Genomic DNA, 25,453 nt, shown 5'->3' on the forward strand with positions numbered 1-25,453 from the left:
TAAAAAACCGGTTTTTAAAGCATTGAGGTAAACTATTCAACTCAATTGAACCCCCTGGTACAACCCGGTTTCTAACTTATTGAGTTTGAAAACAACTTATTGACTTAATGGTTTTTTAAAAAAGCAATAAGTTAAACAATTGTTTGGCAAACATAAAAAATCCCTCTTGTTTAAGATTTTTGAAAAGGTTAAAAAGTTGCTTTCAAAAAGCCACAAGACCTAACTTTTGAAAATCATTAAGAAGTCAATAAACAATTTTCAAACATAGACTAACAGTTATCAATTAAGTGTTAAGTATATTTTTTTAATAATTTAGTTTTTTTAATAGTGTTTGAAAGTACCCCAATACCCAAGTAAACATAATGTCTTTTGTTAATACTGTTTTTGACGCTCTATGTCTGACTCACTTAGAAACACCATTAAGGAGGAAACTCATCACTGTGAGAAAGCCCTGTTAAGTCAGATTTCAAACATAACCCCATAAAATTCCAAGCCTTAATCATCAACTTCATGTGCGCTCACGTGGACACGTGCTTTTATTTTTTTAAGAACGGCGAATTTCTTTTTTATGTTTAGGTCACCACACTCTTTAATTTGGAGAGCCCCGTTACCTCACTCTAGCGAGACTATGTTGTCTTAGCCCGGCTCACGCTGGCTTTAGAGTTTGGCTTGGGCATTCCCTCAGAAACCTTACCGCCGGCTGCCACTTGACAGCCATTGTGCCGCCACAAGAACAGAACTCTCTGGTGTAACACATGGTGGGACGAAAATCTGGGTGGGCTCAGAATCCGAACCGACAACCTCGCAAGGCCTAGATCAAATCCTTCATTGTCAGCATCCACCTAAAATGGCACAAGTAAAAATCGAACTTAGATTTCCACGGGAGAACCCAAATCTTCTTACTGCACATGTCGTTTTTTTATTGAAGTAACTTTCTTTTTTAAATTAAAAGTCAATGGTTAGTTTGGTCAAATAGTATTCTTGTAGTTATCCTTTCTAGAAAACTACATACTAGTTGACTAGTTGGTAAGCGTACCATTCATAAACTAGTGTGAGACTTGTTCAGAGAAGCCTCTGTTGGAACAAATTTCCCACCCACATAAATTGACTGTAATATAAAAACATAAATTGACTGGAGAAAAATCTAAAGTTAGACAGGAAATTTTACAATTCAAGAGTTAATTAGATATATTAAATATTTAAATACCAAATTTTAGCTATATAAAACAACTTCCTCTTATTTGAGCTAATTTGTGTTTTCTGCATAATTGAGAAAAATGGATAAACTTCTTTATGAAGCATCAATGGAAGGAAATCTGACAGTTTTACAAATGTTGCTTCAAAAGGATCCACTGATTCTTGATAAAGTTACCCTAAACCAACAAGATGACATGCCTCTACATATTGCATCTATGCTTGGACACATAGACTTTGCCAAAGAGATATTAACCCGAAAGCCGAAGCTTTGTTTGGAATGCGATTCACAAAGGCGGTTGCCACTTCATATAGCATCAGTTAAAGGCCATGTGGATATTGTTAAGGCGTTGGTATCGGTTAACTCTGAGACATGTAGTGCACGTGACCGCGATGGGAGGAACGCGCTTCATGTTGCAGCCGTTAAAGGACGGTGTGAAGTTGTGAAAGTGCTTGTGCGAGCTCAACCTCATGCAGCTAGAGCCATGGTGCAGCAGGAGACTATTTTGCATTTGTGTGTGAAGTATAACCAGCTTGAGGTTTTGAAGATTTTAGTAGAGACTATGGGTGATCATGAGTTTGTAAACACTAAAGATGCTGATGGCAATACTATACTACACCTAGCTGTTGCTGACAAACAGATTGAGGTATGTAATGTTTATTCAGCTTTCCTTAACTATGCAGTCGATATCGTAGATATATCACCGATATAGTCCCTTGGTGAAATATCAGTCAAAATATCGGTCAGAATATCGGTACCGATATTGTCAGCAATATTCACCGATATTTGACTAATATTTTACCAATATATCATTGATATTCCGATATCAGAGTTTAGGTCTTAATTATCAACTTTTAATTTTCAATGTTAGTGTTTTAAGTCGTAATCAATTCTTACTTGCTACAATTGTTAGCATTTTGCAAGTTGCAAAAGGTTAATTTGTTAATGATAGAAGACTATACTGAATTATTAGTGTTAAATTGTTATATATATGAATTTTGCATGATATTAAAATTATCGATATCCCAATAATATCTTACTGCGATAACCGATATTTTTTCTCATTAACTGCTTAGTTCCTTAAATTCATTACATGGTGGTTTTAGGCGGAGCACAGTTTTATGCGAGAACACGCTGGAACAAAAGTAAATCATAGATTTTTCCAAATCTTAATTTTTTTTAAATAATAAAAATTATTGAAATTCAAGAAAAATATCTTTATTGAAATTCAAGAAAAATATGCATATAAACTACACATGTATAAGTCATGTGTGCCTACACATACCTACATATTGGTATACTAATGGCTAAACGTTAACAAAATATACGAACAAACCAGTTTGACGGTTTTTATCCATAACTTCACCTATGTAAACCTAAAAAATATGAAGGATTAATAAAACGTAAACGATTTAGATTTGTTATTTTTATTCTCATAATAATTTAGTGTTTTGTAATAATTTCGGCCTATGTATAGTAACATGTCGTCGTCGTCATCATCATCGTACTCAGTAAATCCCACCAATAGCAAAGCTATGACAGGGTCTGAGTAAGGTAAGATGTATAGTAACATGTCATCCATCTTATTCAAGGATTCTTAGGTAAAATTAAAATATATACAATTTAGACTAACATAGCCTATCTTGAACATTTGTTAGACTGTAAACTTCTTGGTATTAAATACACCAATAGAAGTGAATGCATCAAACACAAATGGAGAAACACCCATGGATATATTGGCTCAAGGTCCTAAAGACATGAAAGATCAACAAATCCTACGGTGTCTAACACGCGCAGGAGTGACCGAGGTCAAAACAAAAAACTTATTTGGAGAAATTCCTATAAATCCCAGCAGCAAGATTGGGCTTGACAACATGAAGTATCATAATAAACAACCCTTGAAGACAGACTCGAAGAACAATGATGATTGGTTAGACAAGAAGAGAAACAGTTTAATGGTTGTGGCATCATTAATAGCAACCATGGCCTTTCAAGCAGGCACTAATCCTCCAAGTGGTGTTTGGCAAGACAACTCAATCGCACAAGCCGGATCGGCTGTCATGGTATACAATCATCCAAGGTTATACCATACATTTCTAGTTTGCAACACGATCGGCTTTGTTTCGACTCTTAGCATCATCTTGTTGCTTATTAGTGGACTACCCTTTTTGAAGCATAAGGTTTTCTTGTGGATTCTAATGGTTATTATGTGGATTGCGACGGCATCTATGTCACTCAGTTATTTGGTTGCCATATCGGTTTTGACACCAAAACCCGAGGCACAAACATTTAAAAATGTAGTAAACGGTATCGTGTTGGTATGGATTGGCTTGATGACTTTGCTAGTCGGAGGACACGCGATTCGGCTAATGGAAATTTTCCAAAAGTTGCCGTCCTCGAGAAAGAAGGCCATCTTAGGTCCAATTATCTTACACCATACTTAAAGTTAACTTGCAGCATTTAGCCATTGAATCCTCAAATGTGTAGGTGACATGTTGATACATATAGTAGATGTAGTGAAGAGTATTTAGAATATTTGTGCTTATATAAGAATTTTTTTTTTGATTTATTGTGTTACATGTACTTAAGAAGTGGTTGTAGGTTGCAGTCCTTTATGTGTAGAACTTAGGCCTGTAAACGAATCGAATGTTCGGTGAACTGTTCGTGAATCGTTCGACGGGAAGTTCGTTTATGTTCTTTTATTTAATAAACGAACGAACATGAACACATGTTCCGTTCCTTCATTTATGTTCATATACGTTCGTTTATGTTTGTTTTTGTCTATTTATATATGTTTTTTTATGTATTAATCAGAAAATTAATTAAATATTAGTTGGATTAGTCATCTACTTAAAGGTTTTATATTTATTAACTTGTGTTCATTTAAGTGTTTTCATTTATTTTATATTCATTTATGTTTGTTTGTGTTCATGTGTGTTCATTCATCTTTGTTTAGTTATATTCGATGTTAAACAAGCGAACATAAACAAACACAAATGTTCATTTTTACATAAATGAACATAAACATTATAAATATTTGTTCGATTAAGTGTTCGTGTTCATTTAAAGTTAAATGAACGAACCCGAACATGCCCTTATTCGTGTTCGTTTACATGCTTTCATTATTCACATTGACGAATACATTGGGCTCAATCTCTAGGCTCTGGCGATTTTATTTATGTTCATTTGTGTTTGTGAACCGTTCATGAACACATTCAATTCCTTAATGAACGAACACAAACATAAAATCTTGTTCGGTAAGTGTTCGTGAACACATTATTTTCTTAATGAACGAACACGAACAAGGCCTTGTTCATGTTAATTCTGTTCGTTTACAGCCCTAGCAGAACTATTTAGCTTAGCTTGGACTCCAAGCAACTTTGGCTCTTGCTGATACAAAATCAAGTATCCATTGTAACTCGGTGATGCAAAGAGGAAGCAATAAAATGATAACAGAGAAATAGATCTCAAAGAAGAAGAAAATGTATTGATTTCTGAATGCTTAAACCATTACAATGGGGTCCTTTATAAAGGAGATTTTATTATTATCGAAGGTTTGTCAAGTTTTCGAAATTACAAAATAATTATGGAATACGAAAATTAAGACATTAAATTAAATAAAAACTCAAGAAACCCCGTAAATCTAAATTTGAAAATGATTAAATGTTGCGAGAAAAGGGGAAAAGTCTTCTTTGATGAATTGGAGGCATAAACGTTGGATGGCCGAACCACTTACAGTGATGGGCTTCTAATTTCACCTGTAGCCCAAGTATTGACATAACTAACTCTTAGCTAAGCTTCTCATCATCCAGTAAAAAAAATCATGCCCTCTGCCCATTTTAATTTCCACTTTAGCGCCCTTGCATTTAGGAACAAATCAATCGGATGCCCTTTTAGGCTATGATTGTATGATGATCGGATACGACCTTTGCTCTTCGACGCCATTCTTGTAATCACACTTAAACTAACAAACACAAAATGCAAACACACACTTGATTGAAATTGAAAATTGTTCCAATTGATCCTATTTTAACAAACTGAAACGACACGATTGTTTAATATGCATCGGTGGAGGATATCACTAATTACCAAGAAATTATTAGCAAAACCGCTAATAACCTTGTCTATTAACGTGGCACTTGTTATTCAATGTACATCACAGCCAACCCAACATGACTTTGTGGCCTACGGTCCAAACCAAAAATAAACGAGTAACATGTAGCCATCGGTAATCTGCTAGTGAAATACTAACGGTTTGACGCCGACTGATATTTTCCAACAAATAATTTTCGTCGGTGATGACCCAGACCCAGTTTTCCGTAGTAGTAACATTTCATATAAAACCCCAAGTTGACTGGAGAGAAGTGATTGCTTGCTTTTAAAGCAATAACATGAAGTTTCAATAGTTGTAATTTTCAGTTTATCTTTTTTTTTTAATGCACAAATTCTCATATTTTAAAAATAAATGCATTAATGTAAACAAATTTTAATTTTAACAATAACAACATTAAAGTATACAAGTGGTATATTAAGTGATAATTATATTTAGAAAAGGTCGGCACAGAAAATGTCACATACTTTTAAAATCTTAAACTATTACAGCTAAGAAGCTGAGAATTTTCCAAGTTGTAATTAAAGCTTACATCATGAGTATTAATCCATAATTTATGTTGTGGGAAAATTCTCAAAATAAGCATTTATGAAAACAAATTTCTAGTTTTAGGTATCATTTGCAAGAAATTCAAGAAATAGGTATTATAAACTAGTCGTGACTAGTAGTTTGTAGAACAAATTAGAACTTGCCTCGTGCCCTTAAACTAACCGTAACGATCACGTTCACTAATCATTTACTCGTCATGACTAAATAAGTTTCATGCCTCGTAATCAACGCCCATGAGAGTCTTTTAGTCGCGACGAGTAAATTATAAGGTTAAATTAGTCGCGACGAGTTAACTCCTAATAAACTACTCGTGTAGGGAATGTAAACCGGGAAATCTACTCGTCGCGGCTAAATGACTTATAAATTATTCGTGGGCGTTGATTACGAGGCATGAAACTTATTTAGTCGTGACGAGTAAATGATTAGTGAACATGTTCGTTACTGTTAGTTTAAGGGCACGTAGCAAGTTGTAATTGGTTCTACAAACTACTTGTCACGACTAGTATATAATACCTATTTCTGGAATTTCTTGCAAATAATACCTAAAACTAGAAATTTGTTTTCATAAATATTTATTGGGAATTTTCCCTTTATGTTGTAGTTAGTCAATGACTTGTTTGGATAATACCCCCACTAGTTAACTTGAAAACATTATAGTAGATTATAATATACTAGTTTGAGACCCATCTACTATACGAATAGTTCTTGAAAATACAATATTTAATAAATAATCGATATACAAGAAACAATAAGCCTATTAAACACTATTAATACACAGTCGTCGTACAATAGTCTTTAAAACAGTTTTAAAGTAAAAGATTATTATAAATATCAAAAATTCGAAAAAAAAAATAGTAAGTAAATATTAAAGTAACAAATTTTGAAGCATAAATTTTAAGAATGGTAAATGTTATTTTACTATTATAAATTTGTTAAAAATTGTGAGGTTTAATGTGATAGTGACAAGTGGCAAAACTTGTAGCTTTTTATTGGAAAGTATAAATACCTGAATTTCACTTGTTGGCCAAGATTAATGCCAACTCAAGAAATGTTTATTGATAGTCCCAGCTTTGAACGTATTTTCGTATTTTCCTCCGGCAAAAGTCTAACGGGGTTGCTTTTCAGTTAGTATGGGATTGTTGGAAGAAAATACGTTCAAAGTTGCAACTTGCGACTGTCTATAAACATTTCCTGAGTAGGGTTTAATCCAGGCCAAGGACTATTAAAATCCATCAACCCATGTATTTTTTTTTATCTAAAATTCTATAAAGACTTAAATACACAATTGGTGCCTAACGTTTCATGAAAGTAACAACATTGAGTATTAACATTTAAAAGTCACTTGTTTAGGTATTCAACTCTCAATTTTGTAACAAAGTTGGGTACTAAGCCTAACATCCGTTAAAAACTTAACAGAATGGGAGTCATGTGAAAAAAAAACTAAGGGAAATCTTGTCATTACACCTTTAACCCATACTAACGTATTAACTGCTTCTTCTTCACTCCATGTTTGTAATACAGAGAAGACACAAAGTCACGATTAGGGAAAACGAAGAACAATGGGATCGTCGGTAGTTAGGAGAGAATTTCAAAACTTTAAATTTGACCTGACTTATGGTACTTAATTTTTGTAATGATATACTCTTTAGACCCTCTGTCTCAATAATGAGATGAAACTGAAAACCGTATTTTTTTTTATTTTTTGGTTTAGGTTTTCATCCAGAGTCTTTTTCTCTCAAAATTCATCATGGTGGAGAATTTTCCATCAGCAACTACCACAAAGTTTATAAAAGGGGCAATGTCAATTATGTGGATTTGTTGGACGTAAAAAGGTTCTATATATTTTTTACTTCAATGACATATTAAAAAAGTTTGTATTCCATGACACTTACCAATGAATTTCGTTACATTCACGATTCTTTTCATTAGATAACCAAACTTTTTTATTATGTCATTGAAGTAAAAAATACAGAACCTTTCTACGTTATGAAATGTCATTGAAGTAAAAAAGTTAGTATACAGAACTTTTTTATTATGCATCCAACAAATTCACATAATTGACCTTGTCCTTTTCATAAACTTTATGGTAGTTACTGATGGAAAATTCCCTACCATGGTAAATTGATAGAAAAAAGCTCTGAATGAAGGCCAGGACAAAAATAAAATAAAATAAAATACAGTTTTCAGTTTCATCTCACTCTCAAGAACAAAGCGTCTAAGTAGCATATGATTGCCGAAATTACGTATCGTAAGCCATATCGAATTCAAAGTTTTGAAACTCTGTCCTAATTGCCTCGCGCCCATTGTTCTTTGTTTGCCCTAATCGTGACTTTGTGTCTTCCCTGTATTACAAACATGGAGTGAAGAAGAGGCAGTTAATACGCTAGTATAGGTTAAAGGTGTGATGACAAGATTTCCCTTAGTTTTTTTTCACATGACTCCAATTCTGTTAAGTGTTTAATGGATGTTAGACTTAGTACTCAACTTTGTTACAAAATTGAAAATTACAAACATGGAGTGAAGAAGAAGCAGTTGATACGTTAGTATGGGTTAAAGGTGTGATGACAAGATTTCCCTTAGTTTTTTTTTTTCACATGACTCCCATTCTGTTAAGTTTTTAACGGATGTTAGACTTCGTACCCAACTTTTTTACAAAATTGAAAATTACAAACATGGAGTGAAGAAGAAGCAGTTGATACGTTAGTATGGGTTAAAGGTGTGATGACAAGATTTCCCTTAGTTTTTTTTTTCATATGACTCCCATTCTGTTAAGTTTTTAACGGATGTTAGACTTAGTACCCAACTTTGTTACAAAATTGAAAGTTGAATACCTAAATAAGTAACTTTTAAATGTTAATACCCAATGTTGTTACTTTCATGAAACTTTAGGCACCAATTGTGTAGTTAAGTCTTCTATAAATTAAATAAAGCATGAATGCATGACCTATGCCAAACTTCTATATATAATCTATTATTCTACTTTGTGTTATGTGGATTTGAGAGATCAACATGGAGAGAATGGAGACACTTCTTTATGAAGCATCACTAGAAGGAAACATAAACATCTTGCTAATGTTGCTTCAAGAAGATCCACTCATTCTTGATAGAGTTACCCTTGTCCACCATGGCGAAACGCCTCTACACGTTGCATCCATGCTTGGTCATACTCATTTCGTCAAGGAGGTTATAACCCGAAAGCCACACCTCGCTATGGAACACGATGCACAAAAACGTGTGCCTCTTCATATAGCATCAGCAAAAGGGTACATTGAAATAGTTAAAGTGCTGATATCAGCTAACGATGAGGCTTGTCTTGCGTGCGATCTTGATGGGGCAAACCCTGTTCATATTGCGGCCGTGAAAGGACACCATGAAGTTGTGAAAGAGCTGGTGCAAGCTCAACCTCTTGCGGCGAGAGCCATGGTGCAACCGGATACTATACTGCAGTTGTGAGTGAAGCATAACCAACTTGAGGTTTTGAAGCTTTTAGTAGAGACTGTGGATGATCATGAGTTTGTAAACACTAAAGATGGTGATGGTAATACTGTACTACACCTAGCTGTTGCTGACAAACAAGTTCAGGTGTGCATATATATATATATATACACTCAGATTTTTTTTAAAGAAATTTTAATCAATAAATTAAAAGTTTTTGATTACATCGAAATAGAAGGCAAGCGGACAACAAGTTGTGCCGCTACACCCTTTTGAATTGCAAAACCCAATCTTTTAAAAACTACATTTGCTGATCTTGGAGTCATAACATTACTATGCATGACCCGTTGAACACAGGTAAGTAACTCCACAGCTTTAGGCGCGAGGAAACCAAAAGTGTTAAAAGCGAGAGGAAAAATTTGTTTTTGCAAGCTTTTATCCATTAATCATGACTGATTCATCCTATGTTAAAGATTTTTTTGGATTAATAGGTGGTTTAGGATCGAGCCAAGTACTTCTTAACGGTCTTTTAAAAGTTCTTTAAAGTTTTTGGACAAGCAGGCAGGGCCAGCCCGAAGGAGGGGGAAGGACCGCCTACTCGCCTAGGGCCCGCTCTCCCGACAATTTGTTTTAATTATTTTTAATTAATATTTTATGTTTGCTTTATATAAATTTTTGTATAAAATTATATTTTTGTGGCCTATTTTTTCTACTTGCTTAATTTTCTATCGCTGTAAGCAAACTCATACAAGCTATGACAATGTTTTTGGAGTTTGTTGGTGTCAAAAACAAACTCTAAACTCGAGTTCGCTTGCCACACAAGCGAACATGCTAGGTTTGCTTTCGGGGGTAGCAAACCGGCTACAATTTCAAAATCTTTATTAAAAAAAAAGAAAAAAACGACTTAAATTTACTCGGCCGAATCCAAGCCACCGACTAATTCAAAATTTTCTCTTTTGAACATTTGTTAGACCATAAACTTCTTGCTACGCAACACAACAATAGAAGTGAACGCAACAAACACAAATGGCGAAACTTCAATGGATATATTAGCCCAAGTTCACAGAGATTTGAAATATCAACAAATCATGCAGTCGTTAACTCGAGCAGGAGCGGTTGAGACGAATATACAAGGTTCTTTTAGACAGAGACCAAACGGTTCAAGAACAAAAACGGGTTTATACGGATTAGAGCATCTTAAACAACCATTACCTCTTCATTTAAGAGAAGAATTAACAGAAAGCGAAGACTGGCTGAACAGGAAACGAAGTTCCTTAATGGTTGTCGCATCATTGATCGCAACCATGGCCTTTCAAGCCGGCACTAATCCTCCAAGTGGTGTTTGGCAAGACAACTCAATCGCACAGGCTGGATCCGCGGTCATGGTATACAACCATACGAAGTTATACCATATATTTCTAGTTTGCAACACGGTTGGCTTTGTTTCGACTCTTAGCATCATCTTGTTGCTTATTAGTGGACTACCATTTTTGAAGCATAAGGTTTCTTGTGGGTTTTAATGGTTATTATGTGGATCGCAACGACTTCTATGTCTCTCACTTACTTGGTTAGTATATGGGGTTTTAACACCAACACCCGAGTCAGAGTCATTCAGGCATGTTGCAGAAGGTATTGTGGGCGTATGGATTGCGTTGATGACTCTTCTAGTTGTCGGACACACCATTCGCCTACTCGTGGTGACTCTGAGAAAGTTTGAAAGGCTAGTAATGCCTAGAAAGAGGACCATCATAAGTCCAATCGTCACGAACCACGCTGAGGTTCGATAAGTAAACCATTTAGTATGTCTAATATGTGTTTACACATTCTATGTATGTATAGAGAGCATGATTCAAATATAAATCAATAAAGCAGTGTAAATATGTGTTATTTTACATCATCACACTCGCCTTATCAAATCGCAGCTTCACACGTTATGCGCTCTTGACTCGCACATCATGTTTCTATGAATGTTGACACCAATATGTGCAAATGTATGTTTATGTGTATGTGCATATAGTGTGTGTGTGTGCATAGGTTGGTGATCAGATTACAACCTTCATGCATATATAGATATTGATCCTATTCTCCCAAACTAAAAGAGAACTAGATTATTGACCATAAACTTAAACCTTAATAATAACTTAGCACCTAATATCTACAGTATTTACATGTGTATCTAGAGAAAACTTCACCTCTAAATCGCATGTTACTTCTATCCTTTCGGTTGTCAAATATCAGCATCCTCAGCCTATAACATTGCAATCCTGACTCTTGGTAAAGCTTCTTGAGGAACTCGTAGGTGGTGATCATTGTAGTTGCAGACATAGACATTGGAGCCCACCTTGGACCCAACCCTCTATAACAGGCACTCAATCCACCTTCCTTAACTAAATTCCTAACCGTCTGCACAATACTCGCATTCCAATTACAACCTTCTCCGTCTACAACTTGCAGCCTCGTCTTGATTGTATCCAATGGCATCGTAACCGCCGCCGAGACAGCGAAGGGTTGGGGTTTTCATCTGTAGGAGCTGTGTCTAAGGGGACCCGGTTTTTTGGGTTGCCGATTTAGAGTTGGGCACCCCCGAGGGTCCTATCGTTTCTCAGGCTCCTTCTTATTTGATTTTCCTGGAAAAACAGACATCAGCTTCAAGAACATACTTTTCTTTTGATCGTCGTTTATTAACGAAAGTGATTTTTTGATATCCTTTACTCTTGCTTCATAGTCTTGTTCTTCGTTCTGTGGATACGCGGATCAAAATTGAGCCTCCTCCAGAATGGGTCTACATCCTTTAATGGAATACATCTGTTGTTAGCTACGTATCTCTCCGGCCGACAAGCACACGGAAAACCTGTAGACATAAACAAATGGTGGCCGCATGAAGCCCCGCTGTCATGCATCTTTTCTAGCAAAGCATACTCATTTACAATTAGTTTAAGAGTCGTAATCGACACCCTATCATGTATACCTTTTCAAGTTGGTGTGCTGGCCCTCAACTCGGTTTGTTGTGCACTCGCCGTAGTTTCGACGGTCGTCAAATGCGTGCTGGCTCTCAACTCGGTTTCTTCTCTCGTTCACTAATTAAAAATGTGTGGGTGATAAAGAACGACTTCGATGTTGACGTCACACCAACAAACTGAACAAACGGCCACTTGTACATGTTGGTATTGTACCCTATGTCAATCAACAACACCTCGGGGAATGCACATCAAATTTTATCGACTTATTATGACAGAAGAAAATATCCTCTGTCCTCTCGGTGGAAGAATTTGATGTAGATGTTGTGCTCTAATAAAAAACAAGTATTTATGAAACTTAAATACCTATAACTAGTATGGGTAAGTAAAATCGTCTCCACAGGGAATCAATGGAAAGTGCAAGCAGAACTCGTGATTTAACTAATATTAATTATGCATACAAACGATGTCAAACAGTTTTTTTAAAGATTAATTAAAGCAGCACGATTACTTGTAAAAACAATTACGAGAAAAGTGATTCACTCCAAGTTCAGGTAATGCGATGATCAACTAATCACAGATTCAATTAACTTGATTGTACAGTTATTACTAGACCTAATAGTAATAGTTTGGTTGTGATGACAAACGATACCCTAACCGAATTGTTGGCACAACTGAACTCGATCTACCAATTACCAATTTTATATTATGAACATCAATTAGGTTGCAATAACTAGCGGTTATTGGTTTAATGACACAAGAGCTAACCCTAAATGTGATGGACACAACTAGACAAGTGATATAAGATTCAATAATCAAAGACACAAATTGTTTAAACAATCAAGTGATAAATCAAACAAGATCAAATAACAAAACTTAATCAAGTTCTTAATCATGAAGCACAATGAGTCTGATCAAAAGTTGGTTTACACAAAAGCCCTAGCCTATAATGAATACAAAAGTTTTAGCCTAACATCGACATGACAATTGACTCGCTTATCTGATGAACGGATGATTTCATACGATGAATCGACGAACCAGAATCTTCAGGATAATGCAAAGTCATCTTAAGGTTCTTCTATAGCTCCTGGAACAAGTGATATCTCGAATAGAGGCCTAAAAATGATTATATATTAATTTAGGTTTCTTTTCTTCGTTTTAAGGCGGTTCGCGTAGTGCGAACCAATAATGGGCATGTCTTTCACGTCGTGCGAAGGACAAAATAGTCAGGCTCCTTTTTGTCTTGGTTCGCGTAGCGCGAACCACTTCATCCCGATTCCTTCGCGTTGCGCGAAGGACAAAACTGGCAGGCCAAATTTTGTTTTTCTTGATTTCTACATTGGAAAGCATGCCAACCCAATTCCACTCTTCTAAGCTTTCATTCCATGCTCATAAATCACCCCGATAAGCATCTTTAACATTCGATGACCTGAAACACGTAAACACGCTTGAAGTACCAACGTTCACTCTTTGTTTAAACTAAAACTAAATAATTAATATACTAATATACACAACTTATGCCAACCATCAGAATTCTCTCGGGTATAGAACACGAAGCCATTGTTATTAAAAAAGTTTTCCATTATCTGCATTGGATTTACTAAAACTTTAATAAATATTATAAATACTGGTTTTATATAGTAAAACTAGGAAGGTTTTCAATTACCTTCACGGGGGTATCGTCAATTTCCCCTAATCTTTAATATTACTCACAACGTTGTATATATCCTTGATTATACATCTGCAACCGGGAAACTACTCACGTACGACTATGTAAATTTGACCAGGCCTCAAGTCATTCCAGTATAAAGTCGCAACCAGATCAAGCTCATCGCCGGTCATATTCCTGAGTTGTGCATGTCCCTCCTCAAAGCCAACGGGATCGTGGTTGTGTATCTAGTTTACTACTTCAATCCTCAAAAAATGACCTGCCGCGTCGTGCCTTCCTAGGAGTTTAAATGAACAACACTTTTTACTACTACCGGTACGCCTGACGGTTGCCTTCATTTCTGGTTCCCATCCACGATTTAATGCATGGTCCACACCGTTTTTTCTTGACCGTTGGACCACAATAACACACCAATGCTCCCGTCATCTCTTCTTGGCCCAATCCTCCTACTCATACGGGACTCAAAAACCTGAAACAGTTATAAGCTCATTTTAAAAACATGCTCAAATAATAATAATAAAAATAACTTAAACAAAACATATGGTGTCGTACAATATCTGTTTTATACGAAACCGTCGGCTCGCATATATAATCAGCATCATAATTCTCATTGTCATGTTCGTGTCCATCCTTATCTAACCCGTCATCCTCTTGAACGGTTTCCTAAACGTAATATGGTGGCACTTCTATTGGTACATTTGGCCAAGACTGGGTTCCGTATAACGGTGCCTCTCTTACTGATAACTGGTATGAGGAAGACTGAGTTTCTAATACGGTGCCTCTCCTATTGGTAAGTGGTACGAAGAAGAAGACTGAGATCCATAATACGACCCGTCAACTAGTAACTAGTACGAAGGCTGACCGTAAGACTGTTCAGGCTGACTATCGTACCCGAAATACATCTGAAAAACGTAGTGGTAACATATCTTAGTAAAAAAAGCAACTAACGACTTTATATTAAATAAATTTACAACGAAACCTGGTTCAAATTTGGTAACTGTTGGGCCCATTCATGTAATGTAGTCTTTTGTATTATTTCATTTTGTTCAGATTGTATTAACAAGCTTTCGTCTTTGTTTATGTATTAGGGGTGTTCACGGTTCAATTTTCGCAGTTTTTAGGTCAAACCGTATGATAAATAATGTCCATAGTACGGTATGATATGTTTATAGTAAAACTTTCAATAATAAGCAGAATTTTATACATCTGTTCAAACGCAACTTGCCTAAATCACAAGTTTGAACACAACCTCTGCATTTGGGGTTTGGGCTTAGCCCATTATATTTAGTTAGTGTAAGACTGTTAGCATTTATTAATATATAACTATATATTGTGTACACTACAAATTTTAATTAGATTATATCTAGAAATATATTTATATATACATATATAGCATAAGATATTTAAAAATTTAACATAATTAAATCATATGGTCCGGCCCGGTTTTATATAGTTGGTTTTCAGTGCAAACCGTAACCCAAAACGTTAGATACAGTTTGAAAATTTTAAAACTGACCAACCAAAATTAAGGGAAAAAACAACCGTGAAACCAAACCGATGACCGGTTTGGCAGTTTCGCGGTTTCGAACGAAACCGTGAGCACCCCTATTATGTATATTTGGGCCCGAGGCCTTGTAAACAAAAGCCCATTGGGTCATACATAATGAAAAGGTGCATGGCATACCCTCTACTATAAATAGTATGTCCATGCACGCATAACCTTTTTAAAAATACCATCCTCGCCTTTCTCACCAACTCTCTCTACTCTCCCTCTTTCTTTTCTTAAATCAGTAATAAACAACGTCACGCAAAATCCGAGATCTCGGTTGCTTGTGAGTGATTTCCGCTAGCTCGCAAGCGAGATTGATTTAAGAACACGTTGTTAGGTCCACTCAAGGGACCTACAGTAACCCCGGCGTGCTAGGCTAATCGTTATGCGCGTATCTCGTCTCCTCCTTGTTCGATTCTGGAAATTAATTGTTTGAACCTCGACATTTTTTTGGTTCTACGATAAAAGTGGCACGTAATAGCGGGACATTTTTTTTTCTTTCTCGGGTGGTGATGTTAACTTTGCATATGTGTGTGAAATGCATGTGAATATATAATAAAGAGAAGAGAGGAGGAGCCGATGAGCTCAATAATTCACATTCGCCCAATACGCCCCATATAGCACTATACGGGTGTATAAGGTACGAGCTAACAACTGATTTAACTATCGCAACCCGCAGGTTTTCGTAGGTTGTCCGTACCCTATACGCCTCGTATAGTTCTATACGGGGCGTATATCAGGTACAGCAAAAAAACAAAAAAAAAATTCCTATGCGCGGCGTATAAAACTATACGCCACGTATTGAGGGGTGTATGGGGCTGTCCATAGCCGGACTCTTTTTTTTATACGCACAAATTTTCATATATTATGCACAAATTTTCATATTTTGAAAAGAATTAAATTAGTGTTGAAACAAATTTTTAATTGTAAACAATGTTAAAAACATATAACCGGTCGATGAGTAATTGATAAAATAAATTTTGAAATAATACTTCACAGAAAATGTCACATATATACTTTTCAAATCTTACATAACTATAGTTAAGAAGCTGAGAAATTTCCAGTTTGAGTCGTCTAAGCATAAACAAAGTGTAGTCAATTAAAGCTCACATCATGAGTATTATTAATCCATAATTTATATTGTAGATAGTCAATGATCTTGTTAGGATAATACATCCATAATTTATTAATCCATAAGTTAACATGAAAAAATTTATAGCAGACAATACCTAGGGTGGGTTCATTAAAATATCATCTTTAACTAGAAAATCACAAGAAATGCATAACTGTTTGTACATTGTACGGCTTAAAAATATAAAAATATAGCACCATATGCGGATCCAGTCACGATCTTATAATAAGAACAAGAGATGTTTCTCGATCAATCCCCTTGCCCCTCATTCTTAAGAGATTACATCACAGTTAAAGCAATAAGTATAAATTAAGGTGTTAGTTTGTTAAATATGAGCGTTTTTACATGCTACAAATAACGTAATATATATGAACGAACGAGGTTTTTATCTATTTGTAATTTATTGGTAACGGATTGGATTTCAATTTGGTTTAAGTTGGTAATACATCTAATATATCTAGCATGTCTCGCTGCAATGCGGGTATGAATACTAGTTCACAACTAAAAAAGTGTTTCGATTACTTGTCCTTGGCCAGTTGGGTACAATATGCTGATTGTGTTTATGTGTTGAACATTTGTACGCTCATCACCTCGCAGCTTTTCAACCAACTCTGCTGGCATTTCTTCCAAATTTAACTTCTGAAGACTTGTAAGATGTTGGATGCCTTGTAACGTTGAACTCGTCTCTAGACATCGTACTAGATTCAATTCTTTGATACTCGGCAACGCACCTTTCTCAAATCTCAAAGAAACAAGCGCCGGAAGATCCAGCAATAACATTTTGTTGAGCTTCTTAAAGCCACCTGCTCTGAAGTGCAAGAGCCTGCGGTTGCAAGCGTTCTTGAGTTCTAAACATGCTAAAATGGGTAACTTCTAGATTGGTGAAAGAATATCGATATCTTCTGCTAAATTTGAGCAACGCAAGTAAAGATGCGTTAAATTTGATAAAGACTCAAGCCATGGAGGCAGCCTACTCAACTTCCCAACTAGTGCCAGCTTCTGGAGATACAAAGGAGGGTGAGAAAATCTTTCAAGCGCAAGTTCTTCGCTTTCTGTACTTGCGGTGATGCTTAGACACCTAAGATGTCTCATCTTTTTGACCGAACTGCACAGTTTCGGCCCATCATTTGCTTTCAGTTTAGTTATATCCAATCTTTTAAGCTCGGTCAAGTTTCCAACTTTGTGGATTAGTCCGTCCTCTGCTTCAATCGATGCTAAAGTTTGTAAACTTTGTATTTGTGTGATTTGCGTAGGTACGCGCAAGCCAGAATGAATTGTGGAAGCTTTAGAGTGACCGAGAAGCAAGTGGCGTAGTCTTGGTATAACTGATATCCCGCTTGGTAACTTGGTTAGATGGGTGTTTCGGACGTCAAGTGTTTGCAGATTCCTTAGCCTCTGGATCGCCTGTGGAAGCTCACTGATGTTGGTTCCTCGTAGGTTCAAATACCTCAAGTTAAATAAATCGCCCACGGAATTTGGGATCGCTCCAACAGACACTGCCTCCAGATCTAGAACTTTTAAAAACTTAAAGCTAGACATGATCGCATCAATGGTAAAAGACGAATTTGTCTCCATTTGAAAGACAAAGAAAGCACGCAGATGGCGTGACAACGACCTGCTTAAACGAACAGTTTCACCTCTGTTATAAACCGAAAGTCGTTGTACTTTACCTTCAGTTACAGCCTCTCTGTCATCATATGTTGAGCAAAAGTTGACTTTTCCAGATGTTGTCATCGCGAGTTCTCGCATCACATCGTGGACGCGAAATGTTTTCAGCCTGCCAGAGTCATTAGTTTCGGTGACCCGAATCATGCTTCGGAGACTAAGTTCCACAAGGTAGTTTTCCGCTACTTCCTCCATTGTCAGCCCTGTTTTCGTCGAGGTAAACCCCTCTGCCACCCATAGTCTTATAAGCTTTTTCCTCTTAATTGGATATCCATTATGAAAAACACAACAATACAAGAAACAATGTTTTAGGTGAGATGGAAGATCATTGTAACTCAATGACAATATCCCTTTAACACTCTCGAGGAGAAGATTGTTGCTCAGCTCCCAGTTAAGACTATCATATATTTTCTTCCACTCCAACACGGCTTGGTTTCTCGAGCACAGAAGTCCTCCAATTGCCACTATCGCAAGTGGCAAACCTTCACATTTCTTGGTAATCGCCTGAGCTAACTCTTTTAGCTCTTCCGGACAAGAATGACCCGACTCGCTCCAAAAAGCCTTTTTGCAGAAGAGAGCCCATGAATCATCCTCTCCAAGAGGCTCCAGGTGAGGAATATGCTTTCCAGGTCCTACTGATTTTGCTATGTTATCTTGTCTTGTTGTGAATATAACTCGACTGCCAAGACGATTATCTCGAAATGCGCTTCTGATTCTACTCCAGAGAAGTATATTCCAAACATCATCTAGGATAATGATATACCTTTTGTTACTCAGATAGGCGATAAGCATATCCCCTAAATCCTTGTAAGTCTTCGATCCCAAATCACTAGGAACCGGTTCATGTTTTGCCCCCAATAACTGCTTGATTATGGATCTTAGCAACTCCTCAACCTCGTTAGTCTGAGAGACGGAAACCCACACCCAACAATCAAAGTACTGTCGAATCATCTGGTCATTGTACACTTTAGTAACCAGGGTGGTCTTACCTAACCCACCCATACCCACAACCGATATAACCATCGGTTTAGTATCACCATCCATCAGCCACTCCAGGAGTTGGTCTTTGTTATCACCCATTCCCACTATTTTGTCTTCGTCAACGGACATGGACAGCTCTTCTTGACGCTGCCACCAGTGAACAGGATCGTTTCTACCCCCTCTGCTTTCGTCTCGCATTTGAACATCAAATGTGAATCTTTTTCTTCTTTCACAAACCTCTCCGATTTCTGCTTTAAGCTTTCGAAGCTTCAAAGACATTTTACGTCTTCGGGTCATGTGCATTGGAACCTTGATCATGTCTTGAACCCTTTGCTTTCTGCTTCCATATCTTTGTAATAAACGTACTCGTCTAACACGTCTTCTATATTGTTGACCACTTCCCTCACTTGTCTTACCCATGTTTCCACCAATGGGCTCTTAAAGCTTCTTATTTCTGCATCCCTCATGCAGCATTTCATGATGCTTAGATCCTTATGTATAGCTTCAACGTCGCTTTGTGAATCTCCAAGTAACGATGCTTCTTGCCTCAGAATCATTGTCACCTTTTCTAGTAAGAAAGTCACAGCACCATCTGCCATTTTTGCAATCTAGATCAGGTGTGTGCAAGGTGCACTGATTCGTGCTGTCCTTGCGGGCGGATGTATCTATGTGAAAACAAGAAATTACTAGGAAGCTCAAGGGAAAGAAACAAACTAGATTGACTTGGTTAACACCACTTGTAAATGTTAGGTGAATCATTATGCATAGCCATTATTATTATTATCATTAACCATTTATTTTAGCCTTTATGAGTGTGACATCTCTCTCTCACTTACTGTTACTTGGTTAGTATATGGGTTTTAACACCGACACCCGAGTCAGAGTCATTCAAGCATGTTGCAGAAGGTATTGTGGGCGTATGGATTGCGTTGATGACTCTTCTAGTTGCCGGACACACCATTCGGCTACTCGTGGTGACTCTGAGAAAGTTTGAAAGGCTGATATTGCCTAGAAAGAGGACCATCTTGAGTCCAATCGTCACGAACCACGCTTAGGTTCAATAAGTAAATCATTTAGTATGTCTATAATGTGTTTACACATTATATGTATGTATGTATGTATGTATGTATAGAGAGCATGATTCAAATAAAAAGCAATAAAGCAGTGTAAATATGTGCTCTTTTACATCATCACACTCGCCTTATCAAATCGCAGCTTCACACGTTATGCGCTCTTGACTCGCACATCATGGTTCTATGAATGTTGACACCAATATGTGCAAATGTATGTTTATGTGTATGTGCATATAGTGTGTGTGTGTGCATAGGTTGGTGATCAGATTACAACCTTCATGCATGTATAGATATTGATCCTATTCTCCCAAACTAAAAGAGAACTAGATTATTGACCATAAACTTAAACCTTAATAATATAACAACTTAGCACCTAAATATCTACAGTATTTACATGTGTATTTAGAGAACACTTCTCCTCTAAACCGCGTGTTACTTCTATCTTTTCGGTTGTCAAATTTCGGCATCCTCAACCCATAACATTGCAGTCTTGACTCTTGGTAGAAAGCCTCTTGAGGAACTCATAGGTGGTGATCATTGTAGTTGCAGACATCGACATTGAAGCCCACCTTGGACCCAAACCTCTGTAACAAGCACTCAATCCACCTTCCTTAACTAAATTCCTAACCGTCTGCATGATACTCGTCTTCCCATTACAACCTTCTCCATCTAAAACTTGCAGCCTTGTCTTGATCGTATCCAGTGGCATTGTAACCACCGCCGAGAACCCACTAGCCATGGCGGCACTCAACCCCTGCACCGCCACTATCGCCTTCGAATCCGGTGTAAACCCGCCGCCACAACCACCACCATCTCCCTCTTTCTTTAATACATAACAACCAATCCCGCCCCAAACCGCCCTATGCCCCATGGAATAAGCCGCCCACCACACAGCATTACACGGTGCATATGTCAGAACTGAAATCCCGAATCCTCTATATAACCCACGAATACCGTCTGTTTTGATAATCTTTCTAAAGGCATCAATACCACCATTGTATCTGACTGCGCTGTTTCCGTCTTGAACCATTAGCCTCTGGCTTACAACATCGATAGGTGTCCAAACCAACTGTGCAGCCATGGCTGAACTTAACCCGGCTGCAGCATTAGCAATAGCAGCAGCTTTCGTCTCTGAAAACCCCATTTTTAAAGTGACACAGCCGACACTACTCTTGGTGGTCTCCAATGCCGCCATGTAAAACGATCGAGCCGGGATCGTACCCATTAACGAAGTCCCGAACCCTCTGTAAAACCCCCTGCAACCTTCATGTCTGAATATGGAAACCGCCAGCTTGACACTAGGCACATCTTTAACAATCACTTGTTTTCGTGTTTTCAGCACCACCATGGGGTACAATGCCCCTGAAACACCGGAGAACAAAGCCGCACCTAAGAAGAAAAACTTCGATTTGTCCAGCATCTCCCAATCAATGTCAGCCGGAAGATGGATTTCCGTCGTAGAATCATCCTCCGCCGTCCCCAAACTCATCTTCGCCACTTTACCGGATTGAAATATCGAAATCACAATCAAAAGACACTGCTAATCTTACTCATTTCAACAAACACCTGGCAGGCAGTTAGTTCAATTAATCAGCAGCTATCATTACTAGCAGTCTAACACCCTTTATCGGAATGAAATATTGAAAAATTTGAAATTGCAATCAACAGAAACCATTAATACTAGTAAAGCATTTCAACATACACCTGGCAGGCAGTTTGATTAATCAGCTACTATCACTACCAACAGTCTAACACCACTTTATCAGAACGGGATATCGAAATCACAATCAAACGACACTGTTTACAAACACTGGCAGACAGTCAGCTCAATGAATCAGCTTACTATCACTACTAACAGTCTAGCACCAGGTTTCCAGAATATAACCAAAAAACACCACTAATCAATCAGAAAAATTATTGAAATCGATCAAAAGGCAGCAGACACCACTAATTTTACTGCGGTTTCAACAAACACCTGGCAAATAGTCAGCTCAACTAATCACCAGTAGCAGTCTAGCACCAACTTTATTAAAATCAATCAAAAGACACCACTAATCTTACAAAGGCAATTCAACAAACACCTTGCGGTCAGCTCAATTAATCAGCTACTACTGATCTTATAGGGGTTTGCAAGAAACCGAAAAACCCAATCCGAAACCCGAAAAACCGAACCAAAACAAAAATGGAACGGTTTGGTTTTATGTTTTTGTAAAAACCGAGCTGACAGTTTGGTTTTGGGTTTGCATGTAATAAAAACCGAAAAAACTGAACCGAATTTCAAGATTTTTATTCTTTTATTTTTTATTTTAAATAATTTATCAGAATTTAATAAATATGTAATTCAAATACTTTTGGCCAAATGTATAACAGTCCATTAGTTAACAATTAACAAAATTATTTATAACTAAATTAATTATTTTCGGCCAACTTTCTTTTCAATCTAAAATGTTCAAGTTCAAATGGCAAAAATCCAAAAAACCGAAACCGAACCGAAACTAAAACGAAAACCCAAACCGAAAAATCAAAAACCGAACAGTTTCAAAAATCCAAAAACCAAAGTTTGGGTTTAGCCCAAAACCGCACCGAACCACACCACACACACCCCTACAGTCTTAACACCACTTTATCCGAACGAAATATCGAAAGGCAACACTAATCTTACTAAGGCAATTCAACAAACACCTTGCAGGCAGGTTGTCAGCTCAATTAATCAGCTACTACCAGTCTTAACACCACTTTATCGGAACGAAATACCAAAATACACCACTAAATACTAATCTTACTAAGGCGTTTCAACATACACCTTGCAGGCAGTCAGCTCAATTAATCAGCTACTACCAGTCTTAACACCACTTTATCGGAACGAAATATCGAAAGACACCACTAATCTTACTGAGGCGTTTCAACAAACACCTGGCAGGCAGTCTAGCATCAAATATATTGAATCAATAATAACACAACAGCTAATCTTACTGAAGCATTTCAACAAACACCTGGCATGCAGTCAGTCAATCTAACACTAAATTAACAAACAGTTACCATATTATCTGGTGGTGGTTGCCGGCGGACGAGTAAACGTTAACTTTAACCGGCGACTTAACGGCGACCATCTGAATTGAATGAAATCGGTTAAAAGTTATAGGATAAATTGGAAGGTATAAAGGCGGCGTGATAGGGTTTTGTAACGGTGGACACGTGTCAGTCAACTCGTCGAGGATGTACGGAATGAGTTTTACCAGGTAACGGCTGCTTCGGTAACGGGAAACAGAAAGGATGTGTAACCGTAAGGTCATACGTTAGTTTGGTTGTAAATAAAAGCGGTGAACTCTTTAACAGGAAGTTTGTTTATTGGATAACGGACTTATGAAGGCAACTTTTATTATTATTATTATTATTATTATTATTATTATTATTATTATTATGTGGTGGGTGATGCTTGTGTAGACCTTAATAGAGTGTCCTCTTGTCGGGCTTAGGGGTATCGGTTTTGTTGCTAGATAGGTCGTGTTAAAGGCATAATCAAGAAAAATTGCTAAGCATGAGAAGGCATGTGCCGAGAATCAGTATGCCTTCATTCATTTTGCCTTTGATACAATTTGGGTGATTGGGTCTATTGCCCTTGACGCTACTACAACCAAAGAACTATAACTCTATTTTTAGTGGGATCGGATTTATCATTCAAAACGGAATTTCGACACAGCTTGTTGCCTGCTTACATACTTCTCTATTGTAATTGGATCATTTTGTGAAATATAACCAAATTTGTTTATGTTCGATCGTTTACGGTTGTTTGATTATGTTTATTTCTATGTGATAGTTTACATTTATTCGTTTATATATTTATCAAAAAAATACGTCCATAACAATTTGGTCTAGTTTGATGAAATTAAAATTAAAATTAAAATATTACATGTTACTTTAGTTTAACTTTAAATTTTTTAGGCCCAGCATATTAATGTTTATATTTCATTTTAATTGTTGTTCCTTCACTTATGTTCATTTGTGTCAATTCATTTATGTTTAGTTACGTTCATTCATTTACATTTGTTTACATCAGTAAACCGTACGTTTATATAGTTGATAAATAAACATAAACGAATAATAATACAACACATTTAATTGTTTGGGTTTTATCATTTGTTTAATTAAACTTAAACAAACAAGAACATGTGTTTACATGTTCGTTCAGTTCATGTAAAGATATCATACGGGTTGATCCTATAATCCTAGATACAAGTCCATATGACCTTGGACCTACGGCCACGGGTGCAGACTAAGGCAGTTTTTGTTGGAAATTTTGGACTAATAATAATTGTTAGTAATAAATATTAATATGTGTTACTAATAACTAATTATTAAAGGGTCCAAAGAGTAGAGATGAATGCGACGTCGATATTCTAAAGTGTGTTGTGAGAACTTGAACTTTGGTAAAAAGGAAAATGGATTTGTCCCATATTGGTAGAACGTTTGTGAGCCGCCTTAGTATTTTGTGTAGTAGGGTTGGGTAGTGTGACACTTGTCATGGTAGTGATGAGTCAGCAGCCTACGTGTCGCCTTCTGGAGAGTTGAGTGCCACCAGCTGCCATGTGTCATAATTAAGGTGAGTCAGCACGCCATGTGTCAGCGCCTGAGCTCACCTCACTTCTGTGAGTCACGTGTCTAGTGACACATCACACTTCCTTGCTATAAATAGATGGTGTGTGGGAGCATTTGACAGTACACAACACCGACACAACTCACAGCACACATTTATCACCCGGCCGTGCACCATGAAATAGTTCGGTTCGTTCGTTTCCAACTTTCACACTCTAGCTCCAGGTATAGTTCAGGTGCTAGGTTAATCCTAGCAGTACACACTGCTTAGGCTGTTGTACCTTGGGAGACAGACGGGTTCACCTGGGTGGCCCGAAATCTGTTTTAAGGGACCTCTGTTAAACAGAAATCCTCAGGCAACACCCGTTTTATGTTGCTTTCATTTTTGTACTACTGTTTTCTATATTCAATTATGTAATTTTATGTAAAGTTGTTTTGGTTTCCTCCACTCTTGTATTGTAATCAATATTAATAGAAATTTAAAGTTTATTGTTTTGCTTTAATATTGTGAACGGTGTATCTACAATCTTAAAACAGATTTTAA

General features: G+C 36.9%; 1 protein-coding gene and 2 pseudogenes across 2 annotated transcripts; 1 reads left to right on the forward strand and 2 right to left on the reverse strand.

The window, feature by feature from the left end:
- The first annotated feature begins 1,277 nt into the window (after positions 1 to 1,277).
- On the forward strand, positions 1,278 to 11,077 carry LOC143615347 (uncharacterized; annotated as a pseudogene). Its single transcript, XR_013150456.1, has 4 exons — positions 1,278 to 1,841; positions 2,854 to 3,624; positions 8,859 to 9,437; positions 10,262 to 11,077. The product of XR_013150456.1 is annotated as an uncharacterized LOC143615347 (transcript).
- A 5,965-nt stretch (positions 11,078 to 17,042) lies between these two features.
- LOC143615336 (disease resistance protein RPM1-like) lies at positions 17,043 to 19,842 on the reverse strand (annotated as a pseudogene).
- Positions 19,843 to 20,564: 722 nt separating this feature from the next.
- LOC143615333 (uncharacterized) lies at positions 20,565 to 21,932 on the reverse strand. The gene has a single exon (XM_077088482.1). It carries the CDS (start codon positions 21,803 to 21,805, stop codon positions 20,786 to 20,788), a length of 1,020 nt encoding a protein of 339 aa, XP_076944597.1. The 5' UTR covers positions 21,806 to 21,932; the 3' UTR covers positions 20,565 to 20,785.
- Positions 21,933 to 25,453: the final 3,521 nt, after the last annotated feature.

Source organism: Bidens hawaiensis, unplaced genomic scaffold (assembly GCF_021521415.1).
Source record: "Bidens hawaiensis isolate Kalapana, Puna unplaced genomic scaffold, B.hawaiensis_p1.1 tig00042501_1, whole genome shotgun sequence".
In the NCBI taxonomy this organism is placed as follows: domain Eukaryota; kingdom Viridiplantae; phylum Streptophyta; class Magnoliopsida; order Asterales; family Asteraceae; genus Bidens; species Bidens hawaiensis.

Excerpts from the sequence above, each read along its gene's own strand:
- LOC143615333 (XM_077088482.1), bottom strand. The coding sequence starts at position 21,805 with ATGAGTTTGGGGACGGCGGAGGATGATTCTACGACGGAAATCCATCTT.